Source organism: Galendromus occidentalis, unplaced genomic scaffold (assembly GCF_000255335.2).
Source record: "Galendromus occidentalis unplaced genomic scaffold, Mocc_1.1 scf7180000077515, whole genome shotgun sequence".
Classification (NCBI taxonomy): domain Eukaryota; kingdom Metazoa; phylum Arthropoda; class Arachnida; order Mesostigmata; family Phytoseiidae; genus Galendromus; species Galendromus occidentalis.
Window position 1 is genome coordinate 324324 of NW_003805503.1, and position 26775 is coordinate 351098.

At 53.6% G+C, this 26775-nt stretch overlaps 2 protein-coding genes across 2 annotated transcripts; one reads left to right on the plus strand and one right to left on the minus strand.

Annotated features, from left to right (window-relative positions):
• Positions 1–1713: 1713 nt before the first annotated feature.
• Positions 1714–26775, plus strand: LOC100903954 (band 7 protein AGAP004871). Its single transcript, XM_029112555.1, has 9 exons — positions 1714–1885; positions 2100–2215; positions 4886–4958; positions 5069–5151; positions 22301–22432; positions 25382–25641; positions 25828–25906; positions 26061–26280; positions 26723–26775. Exons 1-9 carry the CDS (start codon positions 1714–1716, stop codon positions 26773–26775), a joined length of 1188 nt encoding a protein of 395 aa, XP_028968388.1.
• On the minus strand, positions 18307–19692 carry LOC108864784 (T-box transcription factor TBX3-like). Its single transcript, XM_018640992.1, has one exon. It carries the CDS (start codon positions 19595–19597, stop codon positions 18545–18547), a length of 1053 nt encoding a protein of 350 aa, XP_018496508.1. The 5' UTR covers positions 19598–19692; the 3' UTR covers positions 18307–18544.

Here is a 26775-nt window from a genome sequence, read left to right on the forward strand (position 1 = left end):
TGCCAAAAAGAGTATAGCAGTGAAAAAAGTCCCATAAAAGAGGGATTTCACGCCCGCGAATTCGAAGTTCTCCACGAGACTCCTTTGCTCCCTCATCGCCATGATGACCATCAACCGTTTCGTTCGAAGTTTTCAAACATCTTGGCATCGGCTACGAGGCGGTTCGGCCTTCTGCCGGGAACGGCGAGGGTGACCAGGCTTGATGACCAGGCTCGGTGAGAAGCGGAAATCGCTTCGGAAAACAAGGCTCCGACTCGAGTATCCTCTTTCTCGATGCGGCAGGGAAATCTCGGACGAAGTTGCTCCTCTGGCCAGCGAACAATGGCGACTCGACGTCGGGAATTCCCGTGCCTCACGTCCGTGACGCACTTAGTGAAGATTCAATTAATTGTTCCTCTTACGCGGACCATCGGTGCCGGAGCATGAGCTTTCGCACTAGGGCTAACAGACACCGAGTCCCGCCATCTGCTTCCGTGAACTTGCAACGCAAAAGACAGAAAAGCGAAAGAGCAGGGGAGCAGGTCGCAATCAGATCTTACGTGTCCTGGGCGTTCGCGTGTGCCATCCAACCCGTGGTGCCTGTCTGGGGCAACGACCGTCTTATCGTTAAATTCATTCGTTATAATCGGGAAACGTGACAGCCGTAATGGATAATTTGCAAGCGTTCCCAATCGTGCGCGGCCGGTCTGTCTTGCGGACAGCATAAGGACCTCTGCCGATTCCCCGACCATGGGTATTCCTCACGTACGTCGTGAGCACGTACAGCATTCAGAACACGGAAACCGTACGGGTCTATGAATCGATTGTCATGCTTGACCTGAGAGAAAATTTGCGGAACTCTCGCAGATACCGATATTGAGCCTAGCGGCCGTTCGTGGCCGGAAAATATATGAAGAAGTCGGGAAAATGAACGACCCCAGGCTCGAAATGTCACGTCGGACCTTCTTGTCGAGCCTAATAGATAGCTCCATTCAATCACGAAGCCGAGCAGCTCCTCGCGAGTCATTTCGTCGAGTAGTTCCGTGTCTCCCGAGTGTCCAGCGACTCGGAATTAGGCGTCTCTGACCTCTGCACTGGAACCGTGCCGATCCTTCGACTTTGATCGAGTGCGAGTCCGACGTTGCTCAGGTGTGATTTCTGTTCTCAAATAATCACGAATCACGATCCTCGATCTCGACCCAGGGCTGTATGTGATTCTTGTGAAAGTCCTGCCCCGGAGCTGGATGGGATCGTGACTCCGGTCGTGAACGAGCTTCCCGCTCATAGAAATCGTTGTTGTTGTTGTCGCTGCTGCTCCAGGTGAGTAGAAGCAACAAGCCCTCGCTTCTCCCTGTTCACTGCGGACAGAATGCTTCCCTAAACGGAACGCGAGTCGATGTCATTGTTTCGCCGTTAAGCGAAGTAACGACTCGCTGCTCGACCGTCGAGCTGCATGAATGAATTTCTGTGTTTGACGTCTGCGAGTTGAGGCGGCATGGAGCGAGCTGCAGTGTTCGGTAAAAGTGATTGAAGCTGTCCCGCAAATTATCGGACTCGATCGGTGCACGTGAGCGACCCAATCAAGAGACGGAATCGACCGCTGAACGATCTGCTGTTTCGGTCGACCGCACGGATCGCAATCAAAGTGTTTGGATTTTCGGTGGCAAAATTACTCTCTGTGGACAGTTCCGTCCCTAGCGACGGTCCTCTTCCACGCTGTCATTCGTTATGAACATGGACGATCGACAGTTGGACTTCACACGAACGATGGATGTCCGGAGATGGTCAACGTACGAAAGTAGATTGCCTGCGGTCGACATCAGCGACAAAACAATTAGAGAAGAGCTGCCGCTAATGGAAGCCGGTACAAGCACCGACATCCCTCGACCAGCCTTCGGGTCGATGCGTGAGTTCGTCTTCCGGCCAAATCTGCCTCGACAAAGTATTCGTACGTAGGCCGGAAAGTGTTTCGGGGAGAATTCTACCGCGGCAAAGGCTACTCCTCGCATCGAGAAACACCGAGTCTGCATTGGATTATTCAAGTTCCTCAGAAAAGGCATCGGTTTAATACTCGGGAAACTTCTCTCTCGAACGTCCAGAGACCCCGGGCTAACATTTTTCCTTCTTTCCAGCGTCCGCTTCCGAGGGTCCCGATATATGTGCCTACATCCTAACAACCATCTCGATCCTCATAATTATGATGACATTCCCTTTTTCACTTATTTTTTGCATAAAGGTGAGTATCAGATAGCACGACTTTGTACGTAGGTAGCGCAATTCACTAAGTTCCTCGGCCTCCGGCTCACTCAGAGGCGCTGCGAGGCAGGGCTAGTCGAGCTTCGCTCGTAACCGTTCGGGATCAGCGTGCGTATGTACATGAGCACATCGCGAGAATATATTATATCGGGTATATCGAGTTCAAGGAAGCCTTTTAGGTGCGAGTGGCTCGTTTATTCATACACGACTCGCGTATATGACCATGTGAGGGAGTCTAGATGCGCACGGGGAGAGGTTCGCGCGGAAGGGCTATCATTGGCGAGAGAGCCGAGAACGACGGACGGGAACAGGGAGGAAAGGAGTCATAATGACACTGTCTTCCTCGGAGCCGGCGTCGTTCGAGCCATAAGCAAGGCAGAGCTCCTTCTAATGTCTATTTCCTCATCATCTTCATCATCACTGTGATCATCGTCGCTCAGAGACTACTAAAAGTCGACTTTAGGCTCGGAATGTCTGTGAAGATCCTCTCTGACTCCTTTTCTGCCGACCTCCTCCAGCGTAGTTCTCGGAGAGCACCAGCGTTTAAAACAGAGGGATCTCCGCTGAGCTGCTTTTTATTTCCGGGGCTCGGCTCAAGAGATTCTCCGAAGCAAGACGTTGAGAGCTCTGCTTTCCTTCATATTCTTCCCTTCGTTCTCATTTTCGCTCGCTCCCTCGTTGGGGGCTCGTCCGACCGTCGGCGTCGGTCGCTCGAATGAGCAGACAGACGGACCGCGGAATAGCTCCAGCTTGAGCAGATAAATTGATTGATTGATGAATATGAAGGTAGATGGATTATCGTGCCGCTCAGGGTCGGGGCGGGAGGAGAGGAGGGAAGGGAGGCTGTTTCGCGAAACAACAATGAGGAGCGAAAACAGAAGACGAACGCGAGGGAGCGAACTCATTACGGCGAAGAAAGTTGAACAAGGCCCAATCCGTCAACGGCAAATATACCCCGCAGCGCACTTGCTCACCCGCGTACCCGTTTCTTCGACGCTCGCGGAACTTCGGAGCGGCGGCGGGGCGGCGGCAGGAGCGACTCTTGCTGAAAAGTTTCCACAGCGATTCCATATCAATTTGACGTAGACTTCATTGCCACGGTCGTTTTTTCGGCTACTCCGATCGTGTGTATATGCACGACGACATCGGCAAACCTTCGTCGCCAAAGCAGGCGTCCCGGCTGGAGATGTCAAGAGCGAAACGATGAGCGGCCGAGATCTCTGAAAGAGCAAGACAGAGTCCTAATGCAAAGACATGGCAGTGCTCGCGCACCTTCGTGATTCCGACCGCTTGACCGAAGGTTGCGTCGGGTTTCCACTTGGAAACTGGAGCGCGTGCCGATGAATATCTGAGGGTTCGGCAACAGGAGCATATGTACACGGGTCGCGGAGCGAAATCCGCGCTGGGAAGATGTTCCTCTCTCCGCCCCGTATTTATTTGCGCGAGGCGCCACAACCCCGTCCATTATTGCGTCGAAGGGAAACGAGGTTGAGATGCTCCGTCTTTAATTATCGCTTTCCGCTGACGCCGTTGAATTCGTTCATTTTTGAAAGAGTTTCGCCACCATGATTGCTGGTCGGGTGCGGATGGAGAATTGCGCGGGCACGTGGCTCCCTCTCGACCGACTTGGCTCGTTCACTCGTCCGCCTGCCAGATTGATGGGCAGATAGGTAATTGATGAGGATTAATGAGTGGCTTGTGTGTGACTAGCGTTCAGGGACCGCATAAACGGGCGCAACCCCCTACCCCCGAATCCGTTTATTCATCCTCACTTAATGAATGAATGAAGGGTGAGTTACGGTTTGAAAGGGATGAGCAAGTCCCTTCTTGCAAGCGAGCCAGCCAGCCGGCCGGCCAGCCAGCGACCGACCGACCCGTATGGGTTCGGAGAGTGAGCCGTAGAAAACGAGCCGTGATAGCGGCGAGACGGCGCGACCGGAGCTCCGCGAACGCACAAAAATTATGAGCCGCCCGGTTGAATTTGAATAAACGCTTCGCATGTGCGTGCCACCGCTATTTAGCCACAATGGAACGGAAGAGGGAGAGAGGGAAAGACGGATTGCATTACACCGATCGGATGATGCTGCTCCCGCGAAATCCCTCGTTGTTCGTAGATCGTCGCCGGCATCTCCCCTGTCGTTGTTGTCGTCGGTGGATGCAGCTCGTTGTCGAGTTAGTTTGTGTAACCGCGACTGCAGCTCGCTCGCCGCCGCGCCGTCGTCAGTTTGATGCGCCAGCTTTGCCCGCTGCCGGGGGACAAAAAGCCCAGTGCCGTGGAGGGAAAGAAATCTAGCCCGGGCGAATCTCAATCGGCCCGGCGATTTCCTCTCAATTTCTACTGGGATAGATATCGCGCACTCACAGGCAGATGCGGGTGGCTTCCCAGGAAATTGTATAACATAACGATCTGGTTGCTTGCCTTTCCTCGCTCGCTGGCGGACAGCAAAAGCAGATGCGGTGGAAACAGCGTAAGCAGACCGGAGGTCGTTCTCCCGGATTCCCTCCTTTCTCCTGAGCCCCATTGAGCTCAGTGGAACACGGAGGCTCTCTCCGCTTTGGACAGTCTCAATCCATGAGAACGGGGGGGGGGGAAGTTCGGGCAGGCACGGGTTAATCGTGATCCGGATCCTAACTTCCTTGAAAATTACAGGTTGTTCAAGAATACGAGAGAGCAGTCATATTCAGATTGGGTCGATTGCTACGAGGAGGTGCCAAAGGTCCAGGTGAGTGACTCGGTCGCCCTTGCGGAATTCGACGCTAGCTCCAATAGAGTTTCCCGGATTATCAAATCGCTCTGAGCGGCTGTCTCAAATGTGTCCGCGACACCTTCCAGGTATCTTCTTCATAATACCGTGCATCGACACCTACTGTAAGGTGGATCTTCGTACCGTGTCATTTGACGTTCCTCCGCAGGAAGTGAGTACTCGATTTCCAGCTTTTCCAGAGCGCATTGCCTTCGATTCCCTCGGATGAAATTTGACATGAGCACCTCGATTTCGCAAAGAAACGCTCGGGATAGTTCCCTCTCGTTCTCTCGGTGTGGCTTCTCCCTCGTAAATTTCTGAAACTCTCTCGGTGTGCATGGATGAAACATGTCGTTCAATGGGAGAAAATTCTCAAAATAAGTTCTCCGGGGCACAGAAAGGAAGTCGAATCTCGACCGAACAGAGAAGAACAAGCAGAACGTTTTCAGTCGAATGAGGTTCAAATCGAGTAATGAATTCTTTTGTCTTCAACGAAAATAGAGTTCTGATTTCGAACAAAAGATCTGATACAGAATTCTGATTCCCGATTCAAACATCGAACCAGAGAGAGAGAGAGGAGTTTTTGAGATTCATTCAAAGAGATGACAGACGATACGGACGAATGAACTCGCGATTCTTCTCGGCACTGGCTTCGGTCGTCGTCGTCGTGCCGCCGCCGCCGCCGAGTAGTTCGACTAACAGCGAGGGCGTGGTAGGCTTGTAACTTCTTCATCTGAGCGCAGTCTTGTGGCATCAACACGCCATCACTCTCTCGTGATCATTCTCCTTCGGAAAATCGAATTTCTCACTTCGAGATACCTACCCTTGGATCGAGCTTCCAAATTCAAGTGTGAGAACGACAGCTAGGTAGTTCGTTTTTAAACTTTCTAATTCAGACCCGGGTTTTTCATTCGAACGAATCCCATTCCATTCGAAGGAAATGCCCCGATACGAATGGAAGGAAAAAAAGAATGAGGACACCAAAAAACAAAGTTCGTTTCGAAATCCCCGCGTTTGCGGGAGTGAAGTCGGAAAGTCGATTGAAAGTGACTGAAACGATCGCTTCAATCACTCAACGAGACGAACGACTTTAATCTCGTCGTCGTCGTCGCCTTCACCACCCCGAACTCTTCTTAACAATCGACTGAAGCAATCCTTTCCTGCTGACTGAGAAATCAGGGAGATTCCGAAGCGGGAAGCGAACCTCTGCTGTCTCTCTTACTGGGAATGGAAGCGTAATTGTGGAGCGGTGGATGAATGAGGACCCGCGGTGACGAATGACTGCAGGGGAAGAGACTTCTGTTCGATTTTAATTCTTTGTTGCCGGTCTTGTTTTGTTGACACGTTGGATTCAGTTGCCTGTTATCCCTATCACGATAGCTGCATTCAGTCAAATCAGAAACAGCAGAGGCTAGCTTTGCGCGGAGTCAGGAGTCGAACGCGTTTTGATAAGGCCCTCAATGAAAGACAAGAAAAAAATTACGGAACACACGCCCATGGCTAAACCTCTCGGAGATCAACGCAAAACATTGCGCTCCATACAGAATTTTGCGAGTTCAAACTCGAATCCGGTGATTCAATGATTGATCATGACCAAATAAAATGTAGGTAGCTTTACATTGATATGATCCTATTCGAGGAAGAGGGAATCGGGTCGATCGTGTCGGAGGCTCTTGGAACGATCGGTGCTGGATCAGACACTGTGTCCTCCTTTTTCGGCTGAGGGAAGTCGAGAAGATGGATACCTCCAACGTTTGAGAGGATTCGAGTGAAACCCCTGCGACTCGAACTCGAGTGTCGAACAATGGCAGCGTTCTGTTCGGTTGACTACGACTAGCTGTCTGGCTAGGTGTCTGTACGTCACGCATACGGGACGAAGAGTCGAAAGGAGGACTGAACTCACGTTGTCATATTCGACGCTCCGAAGCGGATGGTAGCCGCGTCAAGCTGTCAAAGCGTCAACGAAAGAAAATCTCGGGGACGACGTTGTCACACACTTACTTTTTCGAGGGCTCCAGCGGGGTGACTCGGCTCGCCGGCTTTCTTGCATGCCTGCCTTCCCCTACTCGTCCTATCCATCCACGTTTCTCGCGAGCGAGCGAGCGAAGAAACGAGCAAGCCACCGGCGACGACGTCGTAGCTACCTGTCTGTCCTCAGGCACAGCTGTGCCGTTATGAAGCGGCAGCAGTAGGATCCCCTTCAACAGCGGTACTATCGGAGTTTCCTCGGGAAATATTTAGCTCTTCCGGCGCTCCGTCGTTGTCTCGATCGGTGCTCACCGCTGTTAACTTCCCTCTTGTTTCCCTCCGTCGGTATTCCGGAGCGAACCCCTCGAAGGCACTGACTCTCTTTGGAAGCGTTACAGCGTAGGTCGCCGTCGCCGCCATTAACCTTTCCGCCCCCTATCGCTCTCATAAGATGAGACTAAATTGGCTCCGGCGACGCACTCGCCGGTAATAAGGCTGCCAGCTCAGGCTCACTGAACAGAGCCTGAAAAGATCTCCCTCATCGAGTGCCTGGTGCGACTAACCCCTTCCGAGAGCTGGTTGAAACTCTGTCCTGTGGAAAAAAGAAAACAGAGACAAACCGCCGTTCGCTCAGATACAACGCATTGAGGGGCTCGCTCCGAGTTCCCCGAGCACACAGTGGACCGTGGGCGACTGCCGCTAGTGGATGCGACTGTGGTGCTCGCGGTCTCCGAAAAAGAGCAAGGCAGCGCTCGCAACGAGTGGAACCAACGATTTTGGTGACGACTTCCCCTGAAGAAGAAGGGTCGGTGGTCGGATTGCCGGACGAAAGCGAAAGGGATCACCCGAGGTTTCGAGAACGGCCGGGAGAGGCATGTGTGCTTTTAGCGTCGGCCGGGCTGGAGTTTCGAGCAAGTGGTATCAAGCCTCTCGGGGGGTAAGCCTCAAGCGAGCTCAACTTCATACCCTGTTTGCACCGGTGTAGGCGAGCACAAAAACGCGGCCAATTTTTTAGGTTGGCAGTGCTCGCACTCACCGCGGTAAGTGAAGAACTTGCATGGGGCCTCATTTCCTCCGCTCCCTTCGGTCCTTCTGTGGGCGGGTACGAGGATGCGAGAACGAGGCTGTTCACAGAATAGAACGAGCTTGTAACGTTGTGAGTCTCGTGCAGCGATACGGGGTCCCGCGAAGCGAGAATAATAATCTAATAAAGCTCCTCATTGCAAACCGGGAAACAAAACAGCCGACACTAGCATTTAGAAGCCAGCGATGTTGTTTCCTGGATTCACCGTCAATTGAGAAGACTTAATTAAAGCGGCTGTCGAAAAACGCCCTGGACTGGGGAATGATTTTGATAACGGTATAACGCCCTTCCGGGCTCGCAGATAAGTTACCGATGTGCCGATGGAAAGGCTGAGACTGCCTATCCGACGCCCGGCCCGAACATTGTTGAAGGTTCGACCTTGGCGTGTGCGTGAGCGCTCTTCGGTCCTCGGCTGACTGGGCTCTCCGCTGGGTGTCTCTCCGCTATCAATCCTCCTCAAAAGATACCGGAGTAGCCGTCCTAAACGTACTGGAAGAACGTCCGCCTCCGGGGACCTAAATCACTTGAAGGGCTTCATTGAAATTTGCACTATATGTCATCATTAGGCGACCTCTTCTATATCGGAAGGCAGTCGAGCTCCGGGGCGTTCTTTTCTGCCTCCTTTCCCTCGCTGTGCTATTTCGCTTCCTCTTTCCATGCCGCGTCTTTTTCGGTCGCCCTCGAGGTCTACATCGCCTTTCGAGCCCAGTCTGCATGTGAGCAAGCGGACTCCAATCGAAAGCAACCTCCTGCGCCCGGGACCGGATTCTGGATCTCGGGAGCCCCATAGATCTCGGAGTCCCGGCTCGCAGGCGGTGAAACGAGAATGGATCTGATCTTGAGCCTGGAACATTCCATCGACGCGTTTTCGTCGAATACCGATGACCGCAACAATCCGTCGATTTTTCCAATTTTCGGACAGTACGGCGTGGGAAGGGGTCGAGAATGCAGGAATCCTCGATTCCCCTTGACTGTGTATCCGAGATTCTTTTAGAGAGTCTGTGAGATTCTGTGTCCGGGGAGGGGGGAGGGGGCATTGGGGATGCGCCTTCCCGCGAAATCGATAGCCTAACAGGCATCCGAGGCAAGTCGCCGTGCTGCAGGCGACCACTTGGCTTCTTCAGAGATCTCCATCATCAGTGGAGTCTGCTTCGACGCCTTCATCGATAACGAGTTTTAGATGCGTAATTCCAACACGTCTGCCTCCTCCCGAAGCTGACTAACGGCCCGGCTCCCCGGCTCCCCGGCTAGCTACAACCTGGCTCGGATGAAACAAACGAAGGTAACAGCTGATCGCTTTTTCCCTTCTCTGCGAGCTGGCTGCGCTGGCTTGCCTCCGAGGGCAGGCAGTGGCGGATACGGTCGATCAGCTCCGAAATCAACTTCGACATTCCGAAATTTAATCCAGGGACATTTTTCTCCTCCGAGCCAGGAGTGGATTCTCCGCCGGGGAGCTGCTAACAAGTGAATTCTGCAACGCTCGGCACACAACCTTAACGATCCTTCATTCTGTCTCTCGCTGCCGGCGGCGCCCACTGATAAAGAACTCACATCAGTCAGGAGCTATCCCGACGTTAGTTCGAAAAACGGATGCGAGCGGAGGGAACTCACCGGGTCGTGGGCGATTCGGAGCGTTGGAAAAATCCAATCGTCAGACCAGCCCGATCCGAAGAAGCAGCCGGCGAACCGTTGCCACAAATCACCGCGGAAATATTCTGCCCCCGCCACCTAGCTCTCACTTGATATCAGCGTCTTCCAATACTATCCCCATTCGATTCCCCTGGAATGAACGACGATGAGCCGAAAACGAAATCGGATTTCGCCGGATACGATATCGTAGGGGAAGTCTGACAGGTCGAACTTCTCCTCTACACTGTTGTATTCGAGAAGCGAAAATTTCTCACGCGCACTGCATTTCCCCGTGCTCATTAGCTCGTTTCCGCAGCGAACCAGCAGCCGTTCCCCCTTATCTGGAAGTGACACCAACAGGACGGGTCGAAGAAGCAGTGGGATAGATTAGGAGCGAATTACGCTGTAACTTTGCACTTTGTTAATAAGCTTACGTGCAATGCCAGGCCGTATGACAAGACGCTCGCTCGAGCTAACGGTGTGCAAACACGAAAGCCAACGACCCGTCGACCTCATCCTCCCCATTTCCGTCAGCTTCAACTTGACTTGACGTAGGGTAGGTGAGCCCACAGTCGGGTGAGTGCTCACCCAGCCAGCCAGCAGGCCAGCTAAGCTCGGACGGCCAGACTCCACAACGGCGAGGAACGCGCGGGTTTCAGAGCTCGACGAGGGCTGAATAGCTAGCCGTCCTGGAGGAGCGCAGTTCTGAGCACACTTGGTTTCGGAGCCACCATTGAAGTTGCAGTGATAGCGCCAACCAGCCGGTCAGTCAGCCAGTCACTGGAGAAGCCGGTCGGTGGGCATCTTCTGAATTTACCCTGGGGATGGGGACCATCTACGGAAGGGGGGACCATCGGTTGCCGGGTCTGGGTTCAAGACGCAATGAGCCATGTTCGTCAGTGCGGACGTCGTCGTTTGCGAGTTCCCCGGCGAACAGGAAAAGACCTAGCAGAAGCGGGAGCATCGGTTAGAAGATAAAACTGGCCGTGAGGATAGGAGAGACTTTTCGAGGGACCCTCATTCACTGCCCCATCTCCAAGCCGGGGAAATATATATTTTGCGACGGCTGCGTCCGAATGGCTTTCAATCACTGGAATTCAACTCTCGGTCGCTCCTGAATTTGCAAGATATGACATCCGGAGACAGGCAAAGTCCCCTTGCTGAGTCAGCATCAGTCCTCTATTGAATCCGCGAACTCACGATTTTTCAGCAAGTCATTCCTCTACGAATTTCCTTCTAGAATGCCTCCTGACGAGCACACTGTCCAGGGAGCTCTGGACCCCGCGTTTCCCCCCAGATGTAGGATCGAAGCGTATCCTTCGGTACAGATCCGTATGTGCGTAGCTTGAGCATCGTTCAAATATTGCAAGGGAGCCAGTCGCCACGCCGGCATCGGCACTCACTGGGGGGGAGGACACATTTATCGTGCAGGGTGACGACATCTCGACTCAGTCGGCTCCTTTTGAGATCGTTCCCCTTCCTCTTTCATGCTGCCCAGTCCCGTTCCCTCCTCGTTCCTGAGTCCCCGGGGGCTCTTCCCCGCGGATAGGAAGCTCAGGAGTGAGGAGCGGGTTGGTGGCCAACGACTCTTGTCTGCGTTCCTTTCAAAATCGTGCAGGTGGAAAGTCTACGTGAGGGTGCCGCCACAGAAGCTGTCGACAGCGACGAAGACATTCCCAATGGGATATTTTCCCGTTGTACCATCGCCAGCTCCGGCTGTGCTCCGGCTCGGAGCCATCGCAAGTATGCGGTGGGGTGGGCTCGGCCCGACCGGAACTACGTGTCTCAAGAGGGAGAGCGAACCCGCCTCGATATCAATGTGGAAACAGTGGAATATGTTGAGGCGAGGGAGAACGTGTTGAGGGAAATATTTTTGCGGTGATTCGTGGCATTGCCTGCCACCAGCTGCCAGCCCGGCTGACTGACTAAGGGACGATCGGCTGCACACGGCTGCATTTTTTCCTCCCTATTCTTCTACCTCGGCTTTCCCTTCGGACTCCCCTATAGATATGGCAATAGTGTCCCAACAGGGTTCTCTAGTGATAAAATAGCGGGAGCGATGGTGGCAGTCGGCGGATGGAAGCGACAAGGCAAACAAAAACCAAACGAATTTCCTAGGAGGAGACCCATGAGAGAATGTTCGGACTGTCTGACCACGTACATATTGGCCTCGCTTTGGCGATGGGGTGAATGGCAGCGCTCAGGCAGGGTTCGAGGGGCTCTGTGTGAGCGGGGGGACTGTGAAGGTTCGAGTGGCAAGGTGTCGGCGAGGTTCTCGACTCAGTGTTAAGTTGAGGTAGTCGCGAGACGTTGCTGCGCCTCCTCAGACTGACTTCAGAATCGATTTTCTGTTGCCTCTCGAAAGCTCGAGCTTACTCGCATGAACAAACAGAGCGACCGATCAGCTGTTACCTTGCTCCAATCCCCCTCGTACCCAGCGCGATCAAGAAATCACAGATTATAAGGTCGTTACCGCAGAATGTGTTCAAAGAGACTCCCGAGGAAACGGAACCAATGATCGATGGATACCTCGCGTGAGCTTGATTTAATTCGAGAAATTCTATTCGACCTAAATGATTCCTTCCACGATTCGGATAGGCAGCGCTGTTGACGAACACGGCCCCGCTCCCCAGCGAACGACAACCGGATTCCTTCTCCTCGCCCAGGATTCCATCATAATGCTCGCCTCTAAAATGGATGTTAAGCATTTTCCCCGTTTCTCATCGGATAAGCCACGAATGAAAGCGGCACACCAGCGGTAAATAGCGAAAACATGTTCCGGTTAATACAACGGACCGAATTTCTTCCTCTTTTTGTCCATGCCTCGTATTACACGGACTTCCCGCGCCGTGTACGCGACTCGCCTGAATCCCGCGCCGTGCGCGCGGTGTTGCCACTCGTGTTTTCGGAAGGCACCCTGAAGGGATTTCTTCGGATTGACGAATGCTTACCCTATCCCCCACGACACCCCTGCCTCGAGTCAGCGCTCCGGATTCTCTTCTGCTCGTTCCCCGTTTCGCTCCAGTGGTGTCGTGGCATACCCGGTTCCGGGACAGCGGGTTCTCGGCTTCACTCTGGCGACGTCACAGCCGTTTGCAAATCCGGAGAAACATTTTGTTTGTTCGAAGTACTCTACCGCTCTCGCGAACCGAGCTCTCTCGGTCGTAGCCGTCTTCTTCTTCTCCTCCTTGTAGTTTCTTCTTCACGAGCTCGTCGGATCCCCGTTGCTCGCTTCAAAGTCGTCCGTCTCTTGCGACTGATCCTGAATGTTGAGTTGCAAACGGGATACTTGCATTCCTTACGCTTATCCCTCAGCGGACAGACAGGCAACCAAGCAAGCAAGCACGCAGTTTGCCCGCTCGACAGCTTACCGAACGTAGAGAACTGCGCCTGTCGGGGGGTTTGTCGGCCGGGGTCGTTTTCCACTGATTTCCATTCCTGACCCTGCGCCACCGACCGACGTCACCGATACGACGGTCCAGGGGAACTGTTCCCTTGTGGAACGGAAAGCCGACCCAGTTCCGTCTTGCGGCTCGTCTGGGTGTCCACCCTTCCCCGTTATCGACGAAGCCTGGGGTCACACACGACATTTGTCGCAGAGGCAGGAGTCAAAATGACAGACTCCGGCCCCAGTTGGGGTTTCGGGCCTCCGGCGCTTTTGCTGAAGTCGATGCAGCGCTCACTTGAAAACGAGCGGGTCTCTGAAAGACCGTAGGCCTTGCTTGTTCAGAGAATTACATTCAGGAATTCGAGCATCCGGGAAATCGGCCCGAGCCGTAAGAGTCGTACGACCATCAATCGCTTGACGAGCGGTTTGACGAAGTAAGCGACTTGTTGTGTGGCCGTCCGTCGAGGCAGGGAGGTTTGTGCGAAGAGAATCAAGTGAATCTTAATCGAAATACGCTGACGACTGGTCTTCCACTGACTTTGTTTGATGCATGGCTGACTGATAGCGTGTGGCTTCGTCGGCTCGCGGTTAGTCGCTCCTTAACAGTTCCACGTAGAGACACAATCGCGGGTCACGGGGTGCGCCTATTCCCACGAAATCGGTCTCCCACGATCGTCGCATGGATCTTTCATCGGGGCCGGCTCTGTCAGATTGAGCAGAAAATCGCCGCATACTGCAAACAGCTGGTCAGACATCTAATGAGATCGTACGCGATAATCGCACCGAAGGAAGAACAGAAACAATGACCCGGGCTCACCGCCAGGTTTTGAGGATATTCCTCGAGTGTTGAACGCCGCAGTACATCGCTTTGATGTTTTCGCGTCGTTTCGCGCCACATGCTGGAAGCAAAAGGGAGATCGGGGCAATACGGGGCTTTGTGGCCACGTCGTTGTTTTTTCAAATTTTCACGCAAACCCATTGAATGTCCCGACGTTGCCGAGGTCGCTAGCTCGGATGGGTGGGAGAATCGGATGAGCCGATTGGACGGAAGAAAAGTCGGTCGGGCGGTCCGTCAGTTCGGGAATGTTTGTTACTGGCGTAGAAGCCGACAAGCAACTGTTGCCGCCAAGTTTAGAGATCTTTTGATTTTTCGAAGCGCCTCTGAAGAGTATTTGTTCTGTCTGATGCCTCGAACCGACTTGCTTTCATCATCTCACAAGGGTGAGCCTTTGTGTTTGCGTCGGCTCGAGTTTTAGTTTGTGAAAGCGTTGGCGCAGAACCCGGCACTCGTAGCCTGTCTGTGAGAGTTGTTCGGCGTCTTTCATTCTTTGTCACCAGCAACTTCCCCAGCCAATTCCCAAACTTTATGACAAACTCTTTCGTCGTCAGCCTTGCTGCGCGGCTCTCTGTCGTCTCGCTGATGGTCCAATAAATGTTTAATTGCACCAACCCTCTGCCGACCCGAACCGAAGAGTTGACGGCTTATTTTTTCGTTGCGCGGTGTTGATTTCTTCAAAGATACGAAACTTACCCGTCCGAATTTCCGCCCCCGGGTAGCTTCCTCCGTCCGGGATGATGCCGCCAGATCTCATCCACTCCCACGAAAGGAATGATCTGAAAGTGGACGCACTGATTCAAGAACGACTCCCAAATAGACTCGGGAGAAACACCGACGTCTGCTGTTCCGGACCACGGCCTGGGAAACCGGTGGCCGCCCTCACAACATAGACGAGGTTCGAGATTCGATGAAATTCTCGATGGGAAATATGAGGGTAGCTATGTGGCCGCGGGGTAAAATGCCGCCAGCCACTGGAAAAATGATTCTTAATTCGATCGCTCGAAGGCCGAAGCCGAACCGGACCGATGGCGACCGCCACAATCCCCTTCACAAGCCACTTTCGTCGTTCCAGTGAGAACCAGCGGTGTTTCCACCACCCATCGACCGGAGGACGTCATTTGGTTTCTGGTTCGTTCGCTGTGTTGCCGACAAGGCCGTCTGGCTGTCGGACGGTCAGGGGGGCGAACGAGCAGCCGGCCCGCGAGGGACAGGACAAGTGACCGAGAAAAGTTTCTCGACGACTGCGGCGGCGGAAACCCCGCGAAATCGATAAGGTGAGCAGCTCACTCCGCCACTCCGTGAGGAGAGAGCGAGCCGGCTCCCGATGCGATGTCGTTGACGTTCCGGTCGGAGACCAGAATTTGTCTTCGGTTTTTTTTCCTGCCGCCCCAGCCTCGAATTGCTCCGCTGTCCGGCCTCTGGTCGCTCGAGTAGCGGACCGTCTGGAAATCTACTCGAAGTTCCCAGATCCAGATATCCAACGTAAATGCTGACGGTTGCTTCCGAGACCTCGGGTGGACGTGAGCATAGGCCAGGTCGTCAACGGTGACAAAGTCATTATAGGTGTGAACTCAGAATCCGAGATCGATCCACCATCCCTTGTAGCGCTGCGACACAGAGCACGGGAATTATTTCGCCCGTGCAGCTCCCTCCAGGGAGCGAGCATCGATTGGCTCGCTCGAAGTGTAATTGCTGTTGTGCGCGATTTCCGCTTGAGAAAACCTCTCAGCCTAATCAGTGACTATATATTTCTCGGCTGCTCCCGGATATACCATATTGAAGGTCACGTCCAGACCTCGCTTCATCTATTGGAGAATCATTTGTTTCGACTGACATGGAAAGCTGTTCGCCCGCTCCGGCGAGTGTTCGTTACCGTCAGAGATCTCCTGGAAGCTCTGGGAAGGTTTTCCGGGTCGACGTCAAATGCACGCACAAGCTCGCCAACTCGACAGAGCTGCATGTCAGGAGGACCGAGGCGTTCGCTAAAACACGCAGTCAGGCGGCTACATCGTGTCGTCTTTGACAATCGCCAGCATTGATGGCGATCGCCTGCCGCCTGTCGAGGGCTCGCAGGACTGCGCAACTGCTCTGGAGGATTCCGTACGCTTCGCGAGCCGAAATGGGACGTGAGGGTTCCCTTCCCGTCGTGAGAGTCCACCGCTGGCATTTCCACTAGATTCCAGATGGGACGGGGTGCCGCATTGGACCTTCCTGTCGGTCCGTAGTCCCGTCGACGGAACACCCGAAATAAAGACTAGCGACCTCCGACTCCTTAGGCTCGCCTTGTTCACGACGATAAGCGACAGGCCCTGTAGGGGTCGGCGAGCGCCGAGAGCTCCGGAAGATTGTTGAGCGGCCAAAGCGGGAGCGACGCTGACATGGATTGCCACAAGACTCCGGGAGGGTGTTTCCAATGGCTACTCCCAGGCGCGTCAGAACTCCTCTCCCGGTGGTGAGCCATGGTTTGACGGCGGGTGTGAAATCGTATGACCATATGCTTCGAGTGAATCTCGCGCAGAGATGGCTCGAAGGGCTCTTGGCTTGAGGCTTACGCACTAACTGAGTGCCCGAGTGAATTCTCTCGATAACTAATGGGTTCAGTGGTCTCGAATGCGCCGCTAGTGGCTGTTCGTTCAAACAGGGCGACACTTCCCGGAAGCAGGAACCAGAGCGCGCCAAGCCTCAATTTATCGCTTCAATTAGACACTCAGCGGAACTGATCCGGGTGCCTGCTCTGCCCCTTCCCGACATGCTCGAACTTCTTCAGACGCACTGAAGTCGACGATGCTCGAGCGACAATTAGCTTGACCGGCGTTTCCGTTCCTGTCGACGTCATGGATGAAGGATCGATCGATCGATTCGAGTTTGGATCTGATGCTTCATCTGCTTACCAAAGCCGACTGATCAATCGAACTCTCAGCGCGGGGTCCGCACGCAGCGGCATCCTCCACGGCCCAGGTTATCGATGGGATACTGATGACTGCCCTCATCGACACCGATAGGCTTAGCATCTACAGCGAGATGAAAGGATCCCGCTTGCGACGATCCGAGGGAGGAGTCATTAGGAGGTCTTCCGACACCCCAGATCCGGAAACGACTGCCTCGCTCGGTGACGCTTGCGGACCCTATGACGAGAACCTGTCGCTTAAGTGATGTAAAGCTTGTCCGATTCCCGGCAGTCCGTCAATCGTTCGGCCGGTTTTTCCGACGTTCCCTGTTTAGGGCATACGGGGAATAGTCCTGTATCATTTGTGGCGAAAAAAGGATCGATTTTCGCCCGTAGCTGCCGAAGGGGACCACGGGCCCCGGAGCTCCGGTTATACGAGCCTCCATCATTGACAAAGACCTTCTTCAGTCGTTGCGGCGAGGTTCCGCTCCGGGGACTGCTTGCGCGGATGATAACTGCTTGAATCGTCGGATGCACACTTGTTGTTCCCTCGAATCGAATTCAAGCAATTTGTCTGCTCTTTGTTTGCCCCCTGCTCCAAATGCAGTCGCGTGTCGAGCATTTTGCAGACGGTTGCGACCGCTCGGATCTTTGTTCGCGAGGAACCGCCTTCATAGGATCGCATGTTCCCTCTGCCTCATGTTCTCTCACAATGGGAATGTTCTGAGCTTCGTAGGGGCGGTCGATGCGAGAGTCGGGGAAGTACCCTGCAATTCTCTCGCACAATGCTTTGCAATGATCTTGCGTCGCGTCGGGTCAAACCACCCCGCGGACTCGTTTACGCCTTGTAAGACATGAGCGTGGAATCCTCTAGAACTTCTGCGTGTCCGGCGGGTGTTTCGCGTGTTTCTGAAAACTGACCGGGTCTCCCTGACGACGGGTCAGGCGAGCCCATCGCCGAAGCTCAATGCTGCACTCGCAATTTTCCCCATCGATGTCGGGCGATTAGTGGGCGGCGTTTCGGGCGGTCAGAAAGGTTGTACCTACGAAAGACGGGCGGCTTCACAGAGTTGACGGAACCGCGAGTGATTCATCAAAACACACATCCGAGCCCCCTGATTCGGAGAATTTCGTCTGCGCGTCGGTTGGATGAACCGTATTGTAAATCGGAGTGCGCAAAACTCGAGTGGCACTACCTTTTCATCTGTTCGTCCGACGCGTCTCACTCAGCGCCGGCCGCACACCGGATCGCTACCTTGGCAGCGTCCTCGGTTGCGTCCGGGACGAATGGAACAGCATCGAGACATCGAGGAGTTCCTGCTGGACTTTGATGACGCAGCAGAGGGTCGTGTACTTCGTCGAAGGTTCATCGCGAGCAGGTCGGGACGAAGTCATCAGTCCGAGCTCAAGAAGAGTCCGACCGACTCCGGTGTCGCAGGTATAGAGTGTCGCGCCTCCGGATCCGAGAAGAAACAGCTCCCGCGCGAATTTCGGCGAGCTCTCGAGTTTACGCAAGGAGTACAATCGTATCAGACGAAACAGGGGGCTATTTTTCTTTATTCAACAATACGAGATTTCAAGTTCGAAGTAGTTTCCAACAACGTGCGTTCAATTCACAACGCGTTCTCCAAAATAGGCATAATTCTATCTAGGGATAAAGCTACTAAGGTATATACAATGTCTGGAAGCGTGACCCGCCGCAACCTAGATATCACTTTAGCACCTAGATTCCAATTGCACTAAAGCCAGCAGTACAAAAGAACCTCCGTTTCTACAGGCTGGGATAGCCGATCCCCGAAGGGTAATACGGGAATAAGGGACTCGCGACGTGTGTCGGTCCATGAGCCACCCAGGGACGGAAACTATGCGAGTGCATGTGGAGCAGATCCCTCCAAACGGAATTCGATGCTGGCCAATACCGAGGGTCATATGGCATCCGGAGCTGCAAGTCCAATTGCATCGGTGTCATCTGAGGGAGGGAGGGATGTGGGACAGGCACGAGCTGCAGATCGCCTTTGGAGCTTGCCGTCTGGATAGCCGTGTCGGGCGATGAAGAACACGGGGTTTCCGGACTCGAGGAGGCCGCGTCTTCCCGCACCGATTTCGTTTCCGTCGAATCTTGATCCTCGTTCATACCTGCGTCGTCGGCACTCCGCTTGGTCGTTTGCCGCCGGTCGTCGTCTCGGAAACCTTTGGCGAACGGGTTGTACTTAATTTTAAGGTTCGTTACCTCCTCGTTCTGGTAGGCGGTGACCGCCATGAAGCTCGTCTCCGGAAAAATGAACGTCGTGAAGTTCCGCGCATCCAATCGAGCGATGTCACTGCCGAGGAAGACGTGGAGGCGAGGCGTATACCGGTGCATCGAGTTCAGCACCATGTGGGTGTCTGTCGAGGCGGAGCTGTTGGTCAGCTTCAGCTTAGGAAAGGCCACGGTCGTCGACAGCCACTTCGCTCCGAGAGCGGGGGAATCCGGGTGGCAATACAGGTTGAGCTTGTGCGCCGGTGCGTCTGTTTTGTACGCCGGCACCCAGTGCTTGCCCATGTACTTGTATCGGTATTCATCCGTGGGCACGATGTCTATCAGTACGAAATAGTACTGATTGGCCTCCAGGCCTGTTATTTTGAACTTCAGGTCTGGGAACATCCGTCGGCCGGACTTGGTAAGAATCATCTCCGTGCCATTTTTATGGAACTCGTACCAGAGATCGCGATTCTCCAGGTCCACCATCACGTCTACCATTCGAGGATCGTTGTTGGTGATTTGCACCTTCGGACGACATCTTGGGGCATCGCGCGGAGGATATTCCCCGCTCTCAACGATCATCTCGGGAGAATTCCCCTGGGATCCTATTTTGCCGGTTCCAAGGGGCAAATCGGGATTCACAAAAGTTTCTGCACCGAATCGTCACTCTCCACTCGGAGCGGCGCGAAGCTGACTCACTGATACGGAACAAACTAGAGTCCGGTCGGAATTCCTCTTCTTAAGTACGTCGAAGCTTCCCTTTCCGAGGGTCAACATTGTTTACAACAGAAAGTCGGCATGTTTGTACTCCTCAAAAGCTCATCTCACCCTCGACTCAGTTAGATCGTCGCCGCCACTGGGATCCTCTCCAGTGGCACTCGCCTCGCGGAGCAACCTCAACAACCCTACGATGACTCAAGCTGCAACACTCCGACGATCGTCGCATTCGATGACGCTGAGACCATTTATCTGCTCGTTAGGAATGACATCTATCAGACGGGACGGAAGGTCGTTTCTGAATTCGTATAAAGCGAACCCGATCCCAACATGGACGGAACGAGCATCACACGCCCCCGCGTATGTACCTATCTCACCGCTCCGGAGCGGGTAGTCCCAAAACTCATGTTTCCGGGCGGGGTGCTGCTGCACTTCCGAACATTCGCGCGGGGTGCCGTCACGAAATTCGGAATCGAAAATCCTGGGCCGGGAACGCCTCGACGGAGCTACCGGCAGGCGGTTCATGGAACGCTAGGCGTCCCCCGAGAGACGACAAGTTTTCCCACGTTCTTGGTCCTGGTCTGGAGCTTTACGCGTGCTGGAAAATCGCGCGGCCCACGACAGGGGCACAAGATGAGGTGTGGGATGGATTCAATCCACTACACTGGGGGAAAAATTGGGCACTCCATCCTAGTTCCTTGGAAGCTCGACGCCGATGCATCCGAATTGTGGACTGCTCTTGCCCGACGGGGGCAAGCTGGGCTGGCGGTACCACTGTTCGTCGGTCGCGGGCACTCCATATTGCTCCATGATCCCAGAGGTGGCAGAACATTCCATCCGCGGATCGCTGTGGGCGCAAGATTTTCCCATTTTCCGGAGAATTCGAGTCACTTAGTAAGCTCAGTACATGATAGAGTGTAGTTTTCGGATCTCTCGGAAAGCTTCGAGAAGTCGTCGATAGAGGGAAAAGACGTCGGCATGGCCATAAACTAATCGAACACATCACCGACTACTGCTTTCAAGTGGGTTTGGATTCCGTATGCAGAGCGGTCTCTGTTTTGGGGCAATAAAATCAGCTCTGAGGATCTCCTGTTCATTATTGGGTTGCTGTCGGCGAGTTCTGATCGAGAGTTCCCGTGGCCCACACGGCTAACCGGCCTACGGGCAGCCTCGCACTAGTGAGGCGGGCGGGCGGGTAGGCGATCCACCGACCGCCTGTCTCACCAGCGCTCGGCTCACAAGCGACATACAGGAATCGAGAGCGACGCTTCGACGGCTTGCTTCATTCTGGGCGCTGGAGGAGCGCCGACCCGACTCACTCGCCAACTAACAAACTTGATAAAAACGTTTGATCAGCACCGAAGCACGTTTTTCCGATTCCTAGAGTTTTCGGGGGTGCATGGCTCACTCGAGAGCGCTCCGTACTCGCTCGGTGGCTCGTCGTCAGATGAAGTCGCTGGCTGGCACCACTGCGTCAAAAGTTTCATCTCGTTCTTCTATCGCCCCTCCCCACCCCCGCCCTCTCTCACGCGGCGCTCTGTTATGCTTTCTCTAAATTATTGAAAATAAACAAAATTTGACTGCGGCGTCTAGAACCCCCCCTCGTAGAGTGCAATCATGGGGTTCAATGTGTCGATCATCGACAGGGCTTCGCGGACGAATGAAGGTTTCGATGGCTATTCGATGCGGTGCGGCGGGGATGGATGGAGGTTGCCGAAACTTCAAATGACGCTTCCTTGCACAAACTATTTGGCTTTTTGAAACAGATGCGATTGTATTCTATACATTCTTCCGGAACAACTTGTATTCTGAAATTCTTAAAGTTATTCTTCATGCGCCTGCCCATGGAATATCCGAGCCCGTAGATTTGACTCTTAGGAGATGAGCCTTTCTCTGAAGCTCTGAGGGAAAGCAACAAAGCGACGGTGTCTCTCGGGCGAGGTGTATCAATCGGTGAAATGACTATCATCTAGACGATTCGGAGCGAATCCAAGCCCAGGATCAGCGGACCGGGTTCCTTTGACGCAAGGGAATCCCGTTCCTCCAAGAGTCGATACCCTGTTTGCGGTAATGCCAACGGAGAACTCTCACTGGTATCCTCGGGCTGAAGTCCAATTCGCCTCCGCGGAGAATGCTTAGCAACCCATTGAGAATGCTTCGGGAATCTTTTGAAAACGCGATCATGCACGCACTGCAGTCGGATCATTACCGTTCTGTTTACGTTTTCCCGCTCCTCGTTCCCTAAGTTTGTCTTAACGCGTGGCTTGCTGAGGATTCTCAGACCTGGCTTGAGATCTTCCCGAGCTCACGGATGGAAAACACACGAACTAAGGGTTTCCGTTTACAATAATTACCTATTCCCGAAGTTTCTGAGGACGTTTCATGTTGGGGTGAGAAGGCGGCCCCTGCGCGTGCAGTCTGAAGTTACAAGTCTGTCTAACCCTGATCCGCTCTCTGATCTGGGGAAAGGGTGCAGAAGCTCAGCACCAGAGCCGTAGACAACAGAATGGTAGATCGTGTGGATTGAGAATTAACCGAATGAAATTTTTTTTGTCACACGCTGCGCAGGGGCAAGCTGACCCGTTCCGTGCTGAGACGGCGCCTGCATATCTATCGGCGTTCATCCCAACTGAACCGCCCCCGCCGTTAGCGGAGGACGTATACTATGGGGTGCCACCCTTAACAAATACATACGCATGGGTTAGTGTGTCTTCTAACTCGAGAGCTTGTTTTTTCCACCCTTCGAGTAATTCATCCCCAACGTTTGGTTCTACAAATTCCATCATTTGACACGCCAACTCCTCCGAGCCACCCGAGCCGAGATTGCATGGCAGAGGTGGAGCGTCAGCCCGATACGCGGTCACGAAATCACATCCGTCACACAATTCCGCCGTATATCAGTCTAGCACTCGGCCAGCCGAGCGGCTCAGAAACGCCGAGCAGAATAGGGCGGATGAAGCGTTTGCTCTCTCGCTTTCGTAGGCCCGGTATCTCGCCCGCGCGCTTGCGAGATGATAATGCAGTAGAATCGTCGCAAAGGTCCAAACGACAGCGCGCAGGCGTACTTCCCACAAATCCTCGGAGCCTAGCAGCAGCAAAATCCAGAAAGCGTTCCTGCGAGACAGCAGCTCGTAACAAAGGACCTTCTCCTCTGACCTTAGGGTTAAAATATTATGCTCCCATTGCAGGGCATTTACTGAGAGAAGGCTTAAACTCGCTAAGATTTGATCATACATCAGACTTTCTCCGTCGACTCGCTCCCAGCCGCTCCTGGTGTTCCTTTTTAGAAGCCATCCGAGCCACTCTTGGAAGCCAGCCATGTTTTTTTCTCCCCTCCACGGAGGAGCCTGCTACGTCCGAGAGAGCAGGAGAAGACGGGAAGCCACGATTCCCGCTACGACATCGGCCTTCCTGGCTCGCTTCTTTTCCCTTAAATGGCGAACTATTCTTCTCTCGGGGCCTCGCGTTCTCGTTGGAGTAACTGACCGACGAACCGACTGACAGCCATATCTCAAATTTCCGAAATGGTCCGGAAGAGATTTAAGGACTACTCCTTCCTAGCGTAGACAGACATGAATGTGTACGCGCTTCGAGCTCTATCTAGAACTGCGGCCTGGGAACAGAGATCGGCCCAGAGCGCGCGATAATCAAAGTGCGCCGAGACGATGCCTGCATCCGAAGTACTCGGCCGTAATCTCTGTGCCGGTGCGGCGGTGGCGACCCGAGACAGTCGGGCAGAGTGGTTCGATGAGATTTGTCATCGTCATGGGAGAGCAACGTTTCATCAGCGGTGCACACGCATACCAACATCACCACGAACATCCGAGACAGACGGGATCGCGACTTGCAGGTCTCGATACACCGAGAGCCGCCAAACAGATGCGCATCTCCCCAAACGTTTTGTAGCCCGGTGTTGTTTCATCAACACTTTGAGTATCCACCGATGCAGATCGAGAAGGGAACTCGAGATTGAAAGACTCTGCGGACCGAAAAAGGAACAAGCGAGCGCACACACCAACCAACGCGAGAACAAACGAAAGACCGACCAACCAACTAGTTTTACAGCGGGTGAGAACAGTCGGAATTGGCGGGTGGCTGAAAGAGATCCGAGAAGGGATATCTCAGCCGTGATTAGGTGATGAATGGAAGAGAGACGCGCTGGAATAAAACGGAGCCGTTGCTTTCTCATCCAAGCACCTTGCCGCTCTCTTCTCGATTTTTCCTTGCTCCTATTGGCCCCTCGTCGAAGGGAGACCTTTGCCGCCAGCGACGGCAGCGTTCGACGCCTCAATTTATCTCCACAACTTTTTAAATGTCGTCTTTCTTCTGCTCCCTCCGCCGGAGTCGACCTCCCTCCGGATGCGACCGCCAGGCAAAAGTCTTTTCCCGGGATAGACGAGAGGAAAAAGTTTTGCCAATTGGCCTCCTCTTTCGCAAGGCGAGTTGCTGAACGGTCGGATTACGCAACGATCGAGACGAGGAACTTTATTTTTGAAATTTCCTAGTTTCTTCTCTCTCGACGTAAGGAACGTCGTGCGGAATCAGGCTTCAACACGCGCCGTTCGACGGAAGGACGGGAGACTCCGCAAGGAAGCCCGACGATGGCATTCCGATAGAGAATGAAATATGCAATACACAGAGGAGCTGATGGAGCTCTAGTCCTATGTTTGGACGAACTCGAATATTTGAGTTGCTGTAAAAGTGCGTCGGCGATTCCTCTTTGAGGGACAACGCCTCAGGTCCGGTTTGCAACGAAACAATGCAGGTGGTTGAGGAATCAACAACCGGACCCGAAAAAGCGGCAGCAAGGGACCCTTAATGAGTGGGGAAAACCTCTGAATTCGTGAGCCGAATTATTCAAAGCAGATAAAGGCTCACAGACTGAGCCTTCATAAAAGCAGTCCACTTTAGAGGTGAGGAAGGGTCTCTCGCAAGCTCCAACTCGCCTCGTCGTCTTCACAAGTATTATTCGACAAAGGTCCGCGTGGGACCTTTCGCCATTCACTCGAACCAGCCCGTAATAACGACAGAGCCGCTCGTCATCCCAAGTTCCCCCTAGGGTCCGTTGGCCCGTCATCGATGATCACATTTATCAGCAGTTCCATGCAAATCGGCCCCCTTTCCGCTTCACGACCGGGAACGACGATGAGCTGGTGACAATGAGAGTAATTCTAAAAATGTTGGATCAGTTGTATTCGGAAGGGACGGGAGAGGGCCGAGTAATTACAAATATCGTGCATGCATATCCCTCGGTTGAAATCGGGCCGCAAGAGGACACGCGAGCGAACACACTCCGATTCGCTTTTCTCCGGTATTTCGAGAGACTTGGACTTTAGTGGACACTCGGAATTTGTCGGAGCAGCTCGCTAGGATACTCGATATCGTTCAAGATGAATCCAAGCCGGATTCTTCCTGGACCACGATCACGCTCTCGCATACAGATCTTACAGATCACAATATCGCAGACGTTTTTCTTTTATAATTTCGCGCTCCTTTATCTATTGTCCCGCCTCTCACGATCCGCAGACCTCTGTTCCTCATCGAAGATAACTTCGTTGAACGATGATCACAGTGGCCGGTAGTAATAAATTCTCGCGAGCTTCCGATTCTCGATCCGAGCCTAACGGAAACGCCGTTGTGTTTTTCCAGATTTTGTCCAAGGATTCAGTGACAGTGGCGGTGGATGCCGTGGTATACTACCGCATCTCAAACGCCACCATTGCCGTCTCCAACGTGGAGGATTACGGACACTCGACGCGACTGTTGGCGGCCACTACACTGCGTAATGTCTTGGGTACCAAAAACCTGTCGGAAATCCTCTCTGAAAGAGAGTCGATCAGTCACGTGATGCAGGCAAGTTTAGACGAAGCAACCGACCCCTGGGGTGTCAAAGTGGAGCGAGTTGAGATGTAAGTACCCCGATCACTTTTTTCCTTAGTCATGGTCATGGCATATAGCATCATCTTTCACGAATGTCCACGATTCGGCGCACGTATGGAGAAACTTATTACAGGGGCGGAGTGGCCCTCCTCCCTCTGGCCTTTGGCAAGCGTCCACCGTGACTTCATACTATGCGCCGGCATTAATCATTACAGAAAAGACGTTCGTCTGCCAGTACAATTACAGAGGGCTATGGCGGCTGAAGCCGAAGCTGCCCGAGAGGCTAGAGCCAAGGTAAGGAATCTTTCTCACGAGCTCCGACAGCGGAGCTACCTGAACTCCGCCGATAGAGACTTGTATAGGAACATCGAGCGATGACACAAATAATTATCCCCGATCCCTGAAATCCTCTCCCAGCGAAATCTCGAATAACACCCGATCCGCACAGGTGATCGCCGCCGAGGGAGAGCAAAGAGCCTCCCGGAGCCTGAAGGAGGCCGCTGAGGTGATCGCGGACACACCGTCAGCGTTGCAACTGCGTTATCTGCAAACGTTGGCGTCGATTGCGGCAGAAAAGAACTCCACCATCGTGTTCCCCATACCAATGGAGCTGTTCTCCGGTTTTATTGCTCACGATCAGAGACACGAGACTCACCATCATGAAGGAGGTAGGTCCTGCGCCAAAGAGGAGCTCGACGACACCATCATCAGTTGAGAGGAGCCTTTCTACTAGACGGAGACGGTTAAAAACGACGGCTGAATCTGTCGGTGGGTGTTTGCGCGGTCAGGCGGACGGACGGCAGTGACTCCCGTCGTTTATCAGGACGGATGGTCGGCCGGTCGGTTCCATGATTGCCCTGTTCGCTAGCCCGACTTTGCATCCACCCTCCGCCCACGCATCTTCACACCACCATCATCATCGTGATCATCATCAACATCATCATCATCATCATTGTCATCATCATCACTCCCTCCGATTCATTCGCTCGATCACTCAGTCTGACGGAAACTCGCCCATCGTCCCGTCGAACCGTCCTCCGATGGGTCCGTCTCTATTTCACGCTCTCAAGGCTGAGCGTGCGCGTCTGACAGTTGGCTCTTTGGTTGCAGGGCCCAGCCCTCCTATGGCACCGCCGTTGGAGAAGAAGGAACCGATAGCATAG